This window comes from Condylostylus longicornis, unplaced genomic scaffold (genome assembly GCF_029603195.1).
Source record: "Condylostylus longicornis isolate FDR11 unplaced genomic scaffold, ASM2960319v2 ptg000030l, whole genome shotgun sequence".
NCBI classification, from domain to species: Eukaryota; Metazoa; Arthropoda; class Insecta; order Diptera; family Dolichopodidae; genus Condylostylus; species Condylostylus longicornis.
This window is the reverse complement of record NW_026577999.1, coordinates 7,358,993-7,374,627: the sequence shown is the minus strand read 5'-3', so window position 1 is coordinate 7,374,627 and position 15,635 is coordinate 7,358,993. Positions and strand designations below refer to the sequence as shown.

The following is a 15,635-nucleotide window of genomic DNA, read 5'->3' as shown; positions in this document are numbered from 1 at the left end:
TGCACGAGTAAAGCGCAATAGTTGCTTTCTTTACTCTCTCCATGATGTTAAGCCTCCAGTTCAGCTTTGAATCCAGAACAAGCCCCAGGAATCTAGCTTCTCTGCTGAAGGATAGCCCGATTCCGCCAACCTTCGGAGGAGCCACGCCCGGAATCTTATATCTCCTACTAAAAATGACTAGCTTCGCCTTTTGAGGGTTAATAGATAGTCCACAGTCGGTCGCCAAGAGCCCTCTGTATCAGCCCATTTAGTGCATGGAGGTGCTTCCCAGACACGGCCACTGCCACGTCATCTGCATAGGCGACCACCTTATAGCCCTCCCCCTCCAGGAGTACTAGTAACCGATTGATTACCAGGTTCCAGAGAAGAAGAGAAAGCACACCCCTTGGGAGGGTGCCTCTTCCAACAGAGCGGCAAAGCTGGCCCTGATGGATATGCCCGAAAGCATATTCCCTATCAGGGCAGTCAGGGAGCCATGAACCGCGACCTGACATTGTTGAAAGCGCCTTCAATATCTAGGAAGGCAGCCAGTGTGTATTCTCCGCAGTTAAAGGACCCTTCAATGTAGTGTATCAAGGAGTGTAGGGCCGTTTTCGTTGACCTACCCTTCCGATACGCATGTTGTGCCGGAGACACCCACCTCGGGTTAAGGTTCTTCCTTATGTATGCGTCTATCAATTTTTCTAATATTTTTAGTAGAAACGATGTTAGACTAATTGGTCTAAAATCCTTTGGGCAGCTATTAGAGCTCCTCCCAGTTTTAGGAATGAAGACGACCCTGGCAACATTCCACAATTTTGGAATGTGAGCTAGGTCTATACAGCATTCGTAGATAATTTTCAGCCAGGGCAGGATGACCTCTGGTGCATTTCGTAATTCCGCAGGCACTATATCGTCCGGGCCCACCGACTTTAAAAGGCTGAAAGCTGCGGATAGCCCAAAGAATTCCTCCCTCGGTGATCACTTCCGAGGAACAAGATTCGCTGTCGTAGACATCTAAAGCAGACTCCCCAAGGATTCCGGGAAGTGCGCATTCAGAAGCAGCTCCAAGGACTCCGAAGCACGGCTGGTCCAGGAGCCGTCAGCTGCCAGCATATAACTCGACACGACTGGGTCACCTGCTAGGACCCCCCTTAGTCTAGATGCCTCCACAACCCCGCCAATCCTTCCGCAAACCTCCCTCTAGGAGGATCGCTGCGCCCTCTTCAGCTGACGCTTGTATTTTCTGAGGTCATCCTTATATGCGTCCCAATCAGATGATGACCTGCTGAACTTTGCTCTGTTGAATTGACTTCTGCATTTTTTCCGAAGAGCATTCAACTCCTCGGACCACCATTGCGGCTTTTTTTACCTCTTAACCGAGTTAGCGAACACGCCACCCTAGGGGCGCCATTTATTGCGTCGATGAACGTGCAGACCATACTATCAAGGCCCTCACTTGTCCGATATTTAGTAATAAAAGTGGACTCTGAGCCTCTATTACATAATGTGAGGTTAGTGCTTAAAATAAATTCTAAAAGTGACTAACCTCTCATGTTGGTGTCCGAGCTTTCACCGGTTTCCTTAATGGTTATAATCCCGGGTTACATGATGCGCATTGGCATCGCTCCCAATAATAAGGCTGGTTCGGAGAGACTGAGCCTTCTCCACCATGTCCTTCAAATTCTAGGGCGGTAGCTCCCCCTGGAAGTCGAAGGGCAGGTATACTGATGCCTACCAAGAGATACTGCCCCCAGCTTCAAGACTGACTACAGTCAAGCCTTCATTACTGTAAAAAGGTATTAGAAAAGCATTTAAGTTACTTTTAATAAGTATGCATGATCTTACCTTCGAACTGCCGTCGCTATAAAACAGCTTGTATCCTGGCGTCCTCAGTCCGCTGATCTTTCTGCCTGCTATCCAGGGCTCCTGGACCAGGACTATATCTTCTCCACCCCTTTGTAAGCGGAGAAGAAGCGCAGCTGAAGCTGCTTTAGAGTGGTGGAGGTTGATCTGAATTGCACGAAGCATTACTGCTTTCGTTAACCTCCACCAGCGTCTTATCTGCATCCTCGTCCAGATCCAAGTCCAACAAAGCCCCCTCCAGATCCAGAGCAAGATGCATTACATCATCGTCTGTCAGCCCCGCTTCATCCCTATTTATTATTATGAGGGCCTGCCGATAGTCGCCCTTTCTCTCTTCCAACTTTGCCACCCGCCAGTTGTCTGTCGGTAAGTTGGGATTGCTTAATCTGATCATCTCTAGGATGGTATCAGTGTTCGACGGCCCAGCTGGAATACAAGCTCGAGCGATTTGGTCTTTTGCAACGAGCGCAAGCCTAGCCCCGGGCCAAACTTCCCCTACTCCTGCTATTGCCTTTTATATAGGTCGAGAGACCTCCCGTGCACAGGCCACAAGTTTGACAAATCCCTGGTGCCAACCTTGGTCTCTGCACGAGGGATATGGGCCTGGATTATCCTTCATTTTTTGAGGAAAGCCCGCTATTAGTCGGCTTTCAACTTTCCTCCAATTCTCAGCAGAGATCCTGCCATTTTCTTGTGCCTGGTCAACCACACCGACAACAAGATGGTCCTTCAGGATTTCACTAAAAGGCCTCGTAATGGATGCGCTCAAGGGTCTGTTTGGTGGCCTTGGCTTTTTAGTTTCGTGAGGTGGTTCCTCTGTGGAACGCTGTAGTTTTGTTGCCACGGAATTCGACCGATCCTTTCCAGGTACTGCAGAAGTCCAGGTAATGCAGAACGCCGTACCCTATGGGCCCTTTGCGAGGGCGTTATCGTTGCTGACGGCGTTCTTTTCTTGCTCTGGCCAGAAAAGAAAGCCGTCCTATTGTAGCCGCCGAGCTACTACCGACACTAGGCCTGACTGAGTCATAGCTTTGTGTGCGGTAGCTCGATCCCGGTTGGGACTCCTTACGCACTTTAGGTTTTACACCAGTACTTTTAGCATTCTTGGTGCTCGCCTGCGGTTTTTGTACTGAACTCGCCCTCAACGATGTTTCAGCACGGTTTGCAGAAACTGGCTTGGCCAAATTTCCTTCCGGCTTTTTATGAGTGCGGGACTCATCCACGTTTTTTGATTTGCGCTCTCCATTCTGATCCCACGAGTTGCGGAAAAAGGATGTCGATCTAGGCAGAGATCCACCGTACCTAAACAAGGCTAATTAATGCGGAGGGCGCCAGGTATCTAAAAGCCAGGAGCCAAGTTGATTATCAGCATGGGTCGCGTAACATCTTAATCCAGCCCAGGGGGAATCAAGAGCGATAGGATGTAGTGGAGGGATAGGTGCAGGGAAAGGGTTTAATTGTCTTTTGGTTTCAGGCCTCATCTGGGGATACATCCCGAGACTCTTTGACCCTACTCAGCTGCTACACCACGGCAAGGTAGATAATGCCGTAGAAGTGTTACTAACTTACAATTTGAAAATACAGTGCCCAAGCGACTAAAGAATTTAATAGGGCTCAACATTTTTAAAATCGTATTCGAATTTAAGATTCTATTTAAATGAAGGCAATCAAACAAATTTTTCAAACAAAAAAGTATAATAAAATTTCCTTACCAAAAATCTATTGTCAAAAGTGTCAGTCAGATCTTTCATTTGATTATGTGCTCCAAGCAGCGCCGGCTCTATCATATATGAAAAGTAGGCATTTGAAAACTTAAAAATTAAATTTTAAAGCATTAAAAGTTTTTTCAATTATTTCCATTAATAGAAAACACATAATGGCGTGGCGCACTTATTGGGAACCGCGTAAGACGCCGAACAGGTCAGAATCTGGTCTGATTCTAAGCGGCATATTTAAAACTTCTATACACAAATTGAAAGTATCAGTCTTTTCTTGTAAGTGTAATATAGCAAAATACATAGCGCAATGTTCAATTAGGTCTTAATGCAAAAATTAAGTTCAATTTTAATAATCCAGAGTTCAATTTTAATAATCCAGAGTTCAATTGATATTTTATTTAAATATTGATTGATTGTTCTCTTAAGGTATAGACCTGGTACCTTAACCATATGTTATATATATTAAAACTATGTATATATTATGCAATTCAAATAGTTTCGTGATATTTTTCATAATTGAAATATAAAATGCACTTTGAAAATTTTTAAAATCATTTTCATGTTCAATCATTAATAAATCATACACATAACTTAAATTGAAATTAATAATTTTGTAATTATCAAGTACGTATAGTAATTGATTCCCTCAACAAAAATTTCCAACTAAAGTGTTTAGTATATAAAACGACTATAATAAAAATCCTCATAATTCATAAAATCACGTATAGAACTACTTGAATAACACAAGTTTTGAAATTTTATTAAATTAAAATATGAAGCGGAAGTACAATTTTTTTGAAATTTATAATAAAATTATTTTAATACTTAAAGAATATTGTCTTAATTGTTCGATAGCTGGATTCGGTTATATTGCTAATGATAGGTATCTATAAATTATACTATGATCTTAAAATACTAAAATTATTAATAATATTCTATGTATATAACAGATATCATTTTACTGAAAGAATTTTTTGGTTAATATGCGTTATTATATCATCAGTTGGATCATACCATTTAATTCAAGATTATATGCAAGATTTTGAACGACAAGCTGTAAGTTTAGTTATTGAAGACTTGCAACCAAGAGAAAAATCAATTTTCCCATCAATTGGAATTTGTGAGAGAATTAAAATGGAAACAAATGCCGAAAATGCAGCTAAAGTTTTTGCCGAGTAAATAAAATATTAATTTAATAAATTAATTTAAATATTATTTTATATTTTAATTTAAAGGATTAGAAAAAATGTGAAATTAAGAGATTTTGATGATTTAGAAGTTGAAAATATGGAAGATTTTGTGATGAAATTAGCATTTCCCACTGAATTACATAAAAATATAATTGATAGCTGTTGCTATAGTAAAGATTTATTCTGTCCAAATAGTAATTACAGCTATATAATGGAACATGTACGTTAATTATTGATGTTTATGTTTTATATATATGTGTAACTAAATATGTATATGTGTGTGTAACTAAAAAATCTCTTTAAAAATTTCAACAAAGTTTGTGTGGCAACAATATAATAAGTATATTAATTTAATTTATATGTACATAATGTAGATTCCAGCAACATGCCCTGAACTTTTCATGGAATGCAAATGGAATAAAAAGAAATTTAATTGCTGTGACTACTTTTATAAAATGCATACAAGCATGGGCAAATGTTTTTTATTGAACTCAATTCAAACAACTGTGTAAGTTAAAATTAGTATTAAGTTATTAAATTATAATATAAAAAGAAGACTAACAGGTTATCTGAGGCGCATCTTGGGCACTTGAAATTAACCTAGATTACCCTCATTTTCGATATCAGCTCTTTCAGTTATCTGTTAAAGTAGCGGGCTTTTTTCCTCAACGGAATCTCCTACTGAGTCCGCGTTATGGAAGTTTTTTTTTTTAGCGTACCTTGTGCCAAACCTTATTCGGTGGTTATCATATATTAAACTAGTGTATCCGATAGCTTCGCCTCTACCTTTTAGAAAAGCTCTACCCACAGTTTGAGGTTGGTCGACTATCTGTCGACGACCCCAGACTGAAGATGATCACGTTCCGCCTCACTCATCTTCTTTTCCTGAGCCTGGCGTGCCGCCGTCGTTCATACTGTAGATGCCTGTGGCCTGACAATGCACGATCTCTCTGGCTTTCGTTTTGGTTGTTGCTGTGACGACGTTCCCTAGATGAGTTTCGTTGCCACATGACGATTCAATTGTCTCCTGACTGGAAGCCAGTACCTCGTGCTCAGACGAGTCGCCAACTGATCCTTGCCAATGTAGTTGTGTTTGGTTTTTGTTGTTCTTGTATTCCATTTTTGGTGTCACTAGTTTGCCCGGAATTACCGTCCTGACATGGCCGACTTACCAGGACAAGGCACTTGCTCAACCGACCTTTTAAAAAAAAGGAATTACAAAATTTTTTTTCTGAATATTCAAAAATTAATTAAAAGAAATTAAGACCAAAAAACTAACGTAGACAGCACATAACCGACTGCAAATTTTTGAAACACTAATCTCAAATTTGAAATAAGCTGATAATCTTCCAGTTGATCTAATTCCAAAAATATGTATTTGTTTCGTAGTAGAAGTTTTTTTTTGTTATTCTGCTATGCGATTACGACGACGTTTCATTTCTCTTGCCTAAAATTATATTATTTTGGCATTTCAACATCTTTCTATTTTCAGACAAGGAAAGAAAAATGTATTAGACTTACGAGTCGGCCTCGGTATGGATGATGCCTTAATGGAATTAAAATTACACAGAGGATTTTTTGTAAGTTAAAGAAAAAATAAATTTTTATAAACAATATATGTATTTATGTACATAATATTTTATACCTTTGGTCGTGTAAAAATTAAATCAATGTTTAGGTTTTCTTATTAAACGAGGAAGATGTTCCAGAGGGTTCACTTGGTTTTCTTAAAGTCCCAGTTGAATCTCAAACTCTTTTGAAATTAAGTTTGGCGTAAGTTAAAATTACAAAAACGGAATTTTGAAAAAAAATATTTTTATACAAGTATTGCAGGAAAGTGTATAGAGTTACAAGAAAACGGCGTTAATAAAGATTTCATTACAAAGGGAATAATTTTTGTCAAATCTCAATGATTTCTGAGATGCACGGATTTTTCGGAAAATTTGGTAGTTTTTACTTGCTGTTAATCATCTGGTCTTAAAGTTCAAGCACATTTTTTTTTAAAATGCTCATTGCCATAAGTGTTTTTAATCATAATTTATTTTCCTAACCCTTGGCAAGAAATAATATTTTTAATTTTAAGGCGTCATATTGAAATATTGTCAATCTATACGCGATTTCCTTCAATACTGTAACATACGAGTAATATAAAAATTTTTATCAAGAACACACCCACTTATATTTGATTTAAAATAATTTTTATTGTATTATTTAACAGAAATATAATTAACGACGAAGGTGTACGTGATATTCCTCCTGCTTACAGGTTTAATAAATACATTTATTAATGATTTTTTACAATTGACACAGATTTTAATTAAAATGTTTGTTTTTCCGATTTGTTTTTTATAGAAGATGCCGATTTATTGATGAAAATGAACCTGATTCTATTTTTAAATATTATAGTTTTACAGCTTGTGTCTCAAATTGTTTTAAAAGGGTACGTTAATTGAAAAGAAATTATAAACAAATTATGCAATAATTAATATCTAAAATCTAAGTCATCTGATTAATTTATTATAACTTAACGACTGTATAGCAAAAAAGAAATTATAATTAATACCTTTATCAATTTTTAATTATCAATTTTATTGCAATTATGGAAAAATTTTTGAATAGTATTAAAAGCAATTTAAAATTTTTAATCGCATAATTTTATTTTTAATTAGAAAAATATCGAATTTTTAAAAAGATAAGCTGATTAATTATGAATTAATGAATATTATTTTAAACAAAATATTGAATAAGTACAAACATTATAAATTTCAAATTGAATTTCGGTTCTCCTGAAAGTATGCAAAAAATATGAATTGTGAAATATTCTCTTCTAGCTTTTCACCGATTATTTTCTTTACAACTTTTTTTCTTTATGTAAGATTTGGATTAATTAATTTAAATTCTATTATTAAATATTTATTCATATCTATAATTATTTTTATATTCATTAAATATTTTAGCTTTTATATTTGTTTTTATATTTCAGGCTCAATTAAACATTTGTAATTGTACATCTTATCATTATGTACCCGAATCGTTTTGTATGCGGTTTAAAAAAAATTAAATTATATTCTACAATAAATTTTTTTTTTTTCAAATTTTCTTTCAGATGATCCTAAACGACCATCATGTGATTTAGATGGTTTGAAATGTATAGCTGACAATGACTTATGGTAAAATTAATTATTATTTAAAAGCAATTAAATATATACATGATTCAAAAATTTGTGTTATTCTAGGCTACCAACACCTAAACGATTACAACCTTGGAATGAAAGAACAATAAATTGTACATGCTTACCGTCATGTAGCGAAAACGAAATTCTTATAATTGAAACTACTGTTAAACCTGCGTAATTAAAATATAAAAAAATTTTTTTTATCATTTTTTTTATCCGACCGCATTGCATTAGGTAGGAGACGTTATGTGATGGCATTAAATTGAATTTTCGGTGGGAACGTAGGTATTTTTCGAAAGTGTAAAAAAAACTCTTTTTAGAAAAATGTCTGCCTGTCCTTCAGTCTGTTAGCCTTTCTGAGCATATTTGTATCTTAACCGATTTTCATGAAAATTTATGCATGGAACGATTTTATCAACTTTTGGTATATGTCAGGTTTCATAAACTGAACATCTATTGTAGGCCAATTTTACATTTTTTGTCAATTTTTAAGAAGCTTTTCAGCTGATTTACAATATATAAGCTTATATCTGGTTGTACAAGAAACTACTTAACTTTTCGCTGAAATCAGGTGTTGGCAACTGGATTTTTTCTCCAAATTTATTTATATACTTCATATATATTTTTGCTGTTTTGATATAATTGGCAGAATTTCTTGAAATTTGATGCTCGATTTCTGTTTACAACTAGTAGTTCTGCTTTCTAACCAATTGACGAACTTTTCAAGGAATTCGGATATCATAAAACGAATCTCTACTATGAGCCAAATTAACGTTTTACTAGGTATGTTAATTAAAAGCTTTCTTTAGCTTCCTTAAAATTTAAAGAAGTATTTAAAGGCAATTTTTATGATTTTGTGCAGCATTTTCTCTAAACTATAGACCCTATGCTTTGCGGTCGGAATTATGTTCCAGATTTTTTCATATATATTGGTTTTGTATATATCAGATTTTTTTTATACTACTTTGAATTTTATTATATAAGTTGCTTTTAATGCAAAATTTTCTAATTATCAAATATAATACAGAACTTTCAGAGGATGTCAAGTTATTGTTTCGTTAATGAATTTACCATACGAAAGATATAGAAGGCAAACTGTAAGAGGTAAATTTTGAATTCCACTTAACAATTTATAAAAATTGGGTACTAATAAATAAACACCACAAAATTATTACAATATTCCAACACATATTCAAATCAATAAACACTTACTGCTATCACGTCCTATGCAAATTATTAATTAACCGCAGGATATTACCCGATCAGTGTAAGAACAGTTCAAATTATGGGAAATAAATATGGGGAAAACCTATAAAGCCTATTGTTAAAGTCCCAGTATTTTTCATAATTTATTAAAATATTTGTTAATCAATTCCAAGGGTAAATTTGGTATTTGTTTTTTAAATCTACAACAATTTAACTAAATTTTTTCGTTTTACACCATCTTTTTTTTTTTTGTTGTTCTAATATAAATTGGAAAAAAAACGAAAAAAGTTTATCAAACCTTTTTTTTTTTAGTTAAAAAAATTTCAAATATGGCAAATAAAGTTTTTTTTTTTTTTATCTTGGCATATTTTCTATTTTTTTCTTCCTGCTTTTTTTTCACCCAAAAATAAACATTCTACAGAGATAAATCTCTTTTTGTTCTCTTATAACCTTGACTATTAAAGAATTTAAGGAAAGTTTTTATTATGGTCCATAAACTACAGTAAAAAAAAAGAATAACAGCGAGTGTAATAGAACAACTTTAGAAAGGGATTAGAAATAAACTTTTTATCCTCTATTTCCTCTGAATAGTTTTTTAAAAAATTTCCCAAGAATTTATTAAAACAAAAAGCAGAAAAAAAAAATTAAAATAAAAAATGTCAAGAAAAAAAAAATTTTTACAACTTTATCTACCTTTCCTTATACAATTTTTTTTTTTAATATTACAGGTAAACTGGACATTGTTGTTTCAATTGGAGGTATTCTTGGATTATTTATGGGTGCTAGCATTATAAGTGGAATTGAATTCATTTATTATATGATAACTGGTTTCTACCAGCATTTTATAAAATAACTTAACATTAAGAATTTTTAAAGAGTTACCATATATCATAAAATTTTGCTATCACATATGTATATAATAAGTATTATGAGTACATATATATGAAAAGAGTTTAATACATTAATAATTTAGGTAATTACAATGAACTTTTATAAAAGTTTTCGGTTTAAAATATTAAAAACATTTATGAGAATTGAAGAGACAAGTGGACAAACGGGTTAACTAACATAACGACGAAAATCGAGCTGCTCTAGAGCTGTATACCTAGAAACTTTAAAGAAGACGGTATTGACAGTGCACATAGGAGTTAAGTAACAGAAAGATTAATATTTTTACAATTTCTTAATGAACAAAAGTATTAAGATGCCAATGTAAGTTAACCCCTTTGTCCACTTACCGCTTCAATTATTAAACTTTTCATAAGCTATATAAAATATTATGTTATAGCAAAGTTAAGCACAGAGCTATTTTACGAGTATTATAATTTCAAATGCAATAAAAAATTAATGAATATTTCTAATTGAATTTAATAGTAATTTTTTTTTGAAATTTATTTTAAACTCGTGTAGTTTTTCAAACTTGTTGTATATAATATGCTTGTGAGAAGACACAATAAATCCTTATATACTGGTCACGATTCATTGTTACGCCGTGTGTACGACCTACAATATATTATATAATCTAGAAAAGTCCTGCCTGCATTTGTAATTTTATACAACATTATTATTTATATAATAATGCCAAACTATATAATGTAAATAATTAACATACTATGCATACATAACTAATTCTAACAGTTAATTCAGTGTTTTTTTTTTTTGAAACATGGAAACATTTTTTTTTCTATAAAACACATATTTTTTTTTTTTACAAATTTTGTTTTAGCACGTGTTATTATTAATAAAAATTTTTCCAATAATATGCTAAATATGCAATAATATAATAATGAATAAATTTAAATTTTCCCGACCGTACCGCAAATTATAATTTAACTACAGAAACACGCAATAAAGAAATAGTAACAGTTAAATCCGCACTTTTTCTTAAAAAACCCAAGTTATTGTCAACAAATAGCATAATAATAAGAACAATAATTAAATTGTCTACCACATAAAATTCAAAAATTTCATAGTGACATAATACCTCAATACCGTATACCCATATATACTGAAACAAAATAATTCCGATACTTCATATTTTTACACATAGATGACCATGTACCATACTTTGTGAATACTTAAGGTTTCGGTTCCTAAATATCACTGTGAACTTTATACTAACATTGTATATTCTTATTTTTAATAAAAATGTTGTAAATCTAAAGTTAACCTCTAAATTTTAAACAAACCAGCATATTTTATCTCGACCTTGATTTTATATTGTAACGCAGTTAAATTTTTCAACTTCCTCTATTTCCAAGTTTAAATTTGTGTGTTTTTGTACGACTATGTTCTCATTATATAGATTTCTCTCTGTTTGAAACACCTATCTCTGAATCCCCCTGCATTCTGCTTATAAATTGCCAAAAAACCCAAAACAACCCAGCCGGCAACATCATTTTTTGTTGATTTTTTCTAAAGATTTCATTTACTTTATAACCTGATGTCATGGCAATCTTGTACAACCTTATCTTACTATCGCATTAATTTTGAACAGGCAGCCTAACTAAAGCTATACAAAGCTTACAACATTGCTCTCAATGGAAGCAAAAACTAGTCGAGAAAACTGTTAAAATTTGCAAATTTATTAGGTTTTTTTTTGTGAACATAATAACAAGAAACTTTCAAAAATTTATATTCAGAATTTGTACAGCTTTCATATGCATATTATGAATTTTTTTTTTTTTGACATTCTATTAAGAATTTTCATTTGAAAAATATGGAGTTGGGCCACATAATTTATTATTCATTTCAATAGTTAATTAAATTATTGTTATTATTATAATATTGTAATATAAAAACAATTTGTAAATTCATTTTACAAAATAAATAAAAAAAATTAATTAATTGTGATCATGCCCTTTTTCAGTTTATTCCTTTATGCTATATATAGCTTTGACATCACAGCAAAATTATATATGTATGATATATGCATTCCCCCTGTAAGTGCCATTACAATAATAAGCGTGGAGAAAAAAAATCTATTTTATTTTAATTTTTTAATTGAATAAATTAAATTTTAATTTTTTTTCCAAATTCAACGTAATATTTTAATTTAAAATATTATAATAAGTATGTATATACTTATGTATAATAATATAATTTTAAAAATATGGGCACATTATTATATACATACTTACCGTTCAATATAATAGGCACTTTTTATAATTCGTGAATCAAATTGCTTATAAATTAATCAAAATCCCATATATACATGCTTAAATTATTTATTTATACATATTCCAGAGTATGGGTATTACAGATCTATATCATTCCGATTTAACGGTGGCATGTCAAAGTCTGAGACATTAATCAGTTAATCAGCTAGTCGGTCAGAGAGGGAGGTGGTACCCTTAACACTGCTACCCTATACTACGCGAAAAATAAGGCTGATCGACATTCCTCCACGGCATTCTCTTCCCCACTAAAACAATCCATGTCCAATTAAAGATATTTAACCAAGTCCTCTGATTTTCAATTCAGGAGATCGACCGCTTTCAAGACTCCTGCAATTCTTATTGCTGTACGTCCTCCACTACCCCGCACTGTAAGATTATTACTGAAAGTAGTAAGACATAGACTTGCAAAATTTCTGGTTTGCAACGAATTTAAGTCCATTTAGCTACATCTGTCCGTCCATTTCTCTGTTACTGCGAAGACTATATATAAGAACTGCAATGTTTAAATTTTGCGAGTCTGATAAAATAGGGGTACTATTCTAGATTAGACTATCGAGACGTAAGCTCATTTAAACTATCTTTAAATATTACTTGGATTCCACAAATAGTTCGGCTTTAACGCTTTGTTTAGTACATTATACATTCAGTTTTTAAATTTCCACTTGAACGTCATATGTTAAAAATTTCGAATTTCTCTTTGACCACAATAATTTGAAGATTAAAACCATTTTTTTTATTATTACTTAGTTATACAAAACTATTTTACTTTTATTTATTTTTAAAATAAATTATTTTTAATTTAATATTAAAACAGAAAATCAAACAAATACAAAAAAAAATAAATTAAACAATTCAATATTTTTAAAAGGACAAAAACAAAAAAAGGACTAATTAATTTGCAAAATTATCATATACAAATTATAGGTCTTATATTAAATAATCTAAAGTTGGTTCAGCTGTTAAATCAGAAAATAAATCTGTAAATGGATGTATCATACAATCAAGATCAACTGATGCTAAAAATGGTGTTGAAAAATCTTCTTCAGTAATATCATTTAAATTTTTATCATTAAGATCAGGTAATATTAAATCTAATGATTCTTCAATTAAACTACTTGCACTACTATTACATGAACTAAATTCATTTTTAATTATTTTATTATCATTGTTATTATTATTCTGTCTAGGACTATTACTTTCTTCTGAGAAACTTAATGATTCACCATCTGATTCTAATATATTATATGATGTAAAATCACTATAATTATGTTCTTCGAATGCATTCATTTTTCGATATTTTCGATTTCGATTTCGATTCATAATTTTATTTTTTTTTATTTTTTTCGTTTCATTTACTATTGATGATGAATTTGATGATGATGATGATGTACTATTAAGTTCTGATAATTCTTTTTTTCCATTTTTAATATCACAGTTTATATCAAATTTGGTATCTTTTATATTATTAAATTTATTTTGATCTAAATTAATTGTATGACATTCATTATTTGTTAAAGCATCACTTAATGTTCTAATATACATCATTGCTAAACGTAATGTTGTAATTTTTGTTAATTTCTCATTTGATTGTTGTTGATCGTCAGCTGATGATGATGCTGATGATGAATTATAATTATTATATGATTGTGGAACACATTTTCTTAAATTTTCAAATGCTAAATTTATTTCACGCATACGTGTTCTTTCTCTAGCATTTGCTGTTTTTCTACGATATTTACTTAATGGTGGTGCTTTTGATTTTGTTATTTTTTTCGATTCATTTTTTATTTCTTTATTTGGATTATTATTAAATGTAAATGATTGTATATTATGGCTAGAATTATTACGCCTTTGACGAAATGAATAATTTCCATCTTGTTTTTTATTTACCATTTTGTTGATTTTTTGTTTTTTTGTTACATAATATGTAATCGTTTTAACTATATACCTGAAATATATAGTTAATATTATTAGAATAAGTATATAAGTATATATTATGTATAAATGAAAATAATATTTAATTATTATATAAAATATGTGATTTTAATAAAAATTTAAAATTCACACATGGAACCAATTATTAATTGTGGATTTTTATGTGAAGTTGTAAGGAAAATTCTGGCTTGTAAGTAATTTTTCAGTTGTTATAATGCGGATATAGTAAAGATTTCTCTAAAAAAATAGAAGGCCGGAGTACTCATTGGGGTACCTAATATATTAAAAGTCACAGGTACTTATGGACATTTTACCGATTATTAGAGTACTAGCTAAACATTGAATTATTAAAATCCTAATTATATTTATAAACTATTATAGGGTTATTGTGCGAATACAGTAAAGATTTCTTTCGAAAACAGAACAAGTTAAGCACGAGTACTCATTGGTGTACTCAATTAATCAAAACTTGCAGGTATACTAGCTTCACATTGAATTAATAAATTCTCAATTATATTTGAAAAAATTTTAAAGAAATCTCAAGAGAAGAGCAACTTTTATAGAAAGACATTAGCAATTTTCTTAATAATTTTTAAAGAAGAGATTTTAGTGTAATTTTATTTAAATTTTTAAATTATAAAAATTTTGCTTTAATATTGATTGATTTTAATTAATAATGAAAGAATAAACATCTTGACAAAAAAAAATTTTAAAATATTCAAAATAATTTTTAAATAAAAACAAAAAGAAAAATAGAGAAAACAAAGAATTCTAAAATTAAATTGTATTTTCAGCGAAAATTTCATTTCTTCTCTTTGTATTTAAAATAATCCAAAGTATACATGTACTCTCGCAAATATGTATGTACATACATACCTAAGAGTACATATCACAAATTTTATATATGAAACAATCTTTCATCACGATTTTTCTTTCATTTTGGTTTATGACTGTGTTATTCTTTAAGAAGGATTTTCTTAAAATCTTATGGGATTAATGGTACGAGATGGTGCTCTTGCTCTCTCATTTTTTTAAGTCAAATTTTGTATATATAGAAAAACATATTTAAAAGGTTTTTCTTTGTTTTCTGAGGTTTATTTTTTTGTATTATTTTTTGTTTTTCATTTTAATAAGAATATGAAATGACAAGAAAATTTAAGTTCAAAAGAAATTGTTCTTGAACTCTACATACTAATATATTGATACCGTAATAGTATAATATGGTATAACATTGCTGTTTTAGTATACAATGTATATGAACTAAAGATTCCCCAGAGGTCTTTCAGAAAATGAAGAAAATTAAAAAATGAAAAAAAAAAAAATTTTTTGAATTCATTTTGAAAAAAAATTGAAACTTTTTCTTATATTTTTCTGATGAGTTTTTTT

General features: G+C 31.1%; 2 protein-coding genes across 2 annotated transcripts; one reads left to right on the top strand and one right to left on the bottom strand.

The window, feature by feature from the left end:
* The first annotated feature begins 4,336 nt into the window (after window positions 1–4,336).
* Window positions 4,337–9,988, top strand: LOC129608131 (acid-sensing ion channel 1C). The gene is made up of 13 exons (XM_055519458.1): window positions 4,337–4,446; window positions 4,514–4,738; window positions 4,799–4,973; window positions 5,128–5,261; window positions 6,246–6,333; window positions 6,432–6,526; window positions 6,972–7,019; window positions 7,106–7,193; window positions 7,737–7,791; window positions 7,860–7,923; window positions 7,990–8,103; window positions 8,957–9,033; window positions 9,864–9,988. The coding sequence occupies exons 1-13, from the start codon at window positions 4,337–4,339 to the stop codon at window positions 9,986–9,988; spliced, it is 1,398 nt and encodes a 465-aa protein (XP_055375433.1).
* Window positions 9,989–13,241: 3,253 nt separating this feature from the next.
* LOC129608130 (achaete-scute complex protein T3) lies at window positions 13,242–14,214 on the bottom strand. Its single transcript, XM_055519457.1, has 2 exons — window positions 13,511–14,214; window positions 13,242–13,414 (listed from the first exon to the last, which is right to left on the bottom strand). Exons 1-2 carry the CDS (start codon window positions 14,205–14,207, stop codon window positions 13,242–13,244), a joined length of 870 nt encoding a protein of 289 aa, XP_055375432.1. The 5' UTR covers window positions 14,208–14,214.
* Between the last annotated feature and the right edge of the window lie 1,421 nt (window positions 14,215–15,635).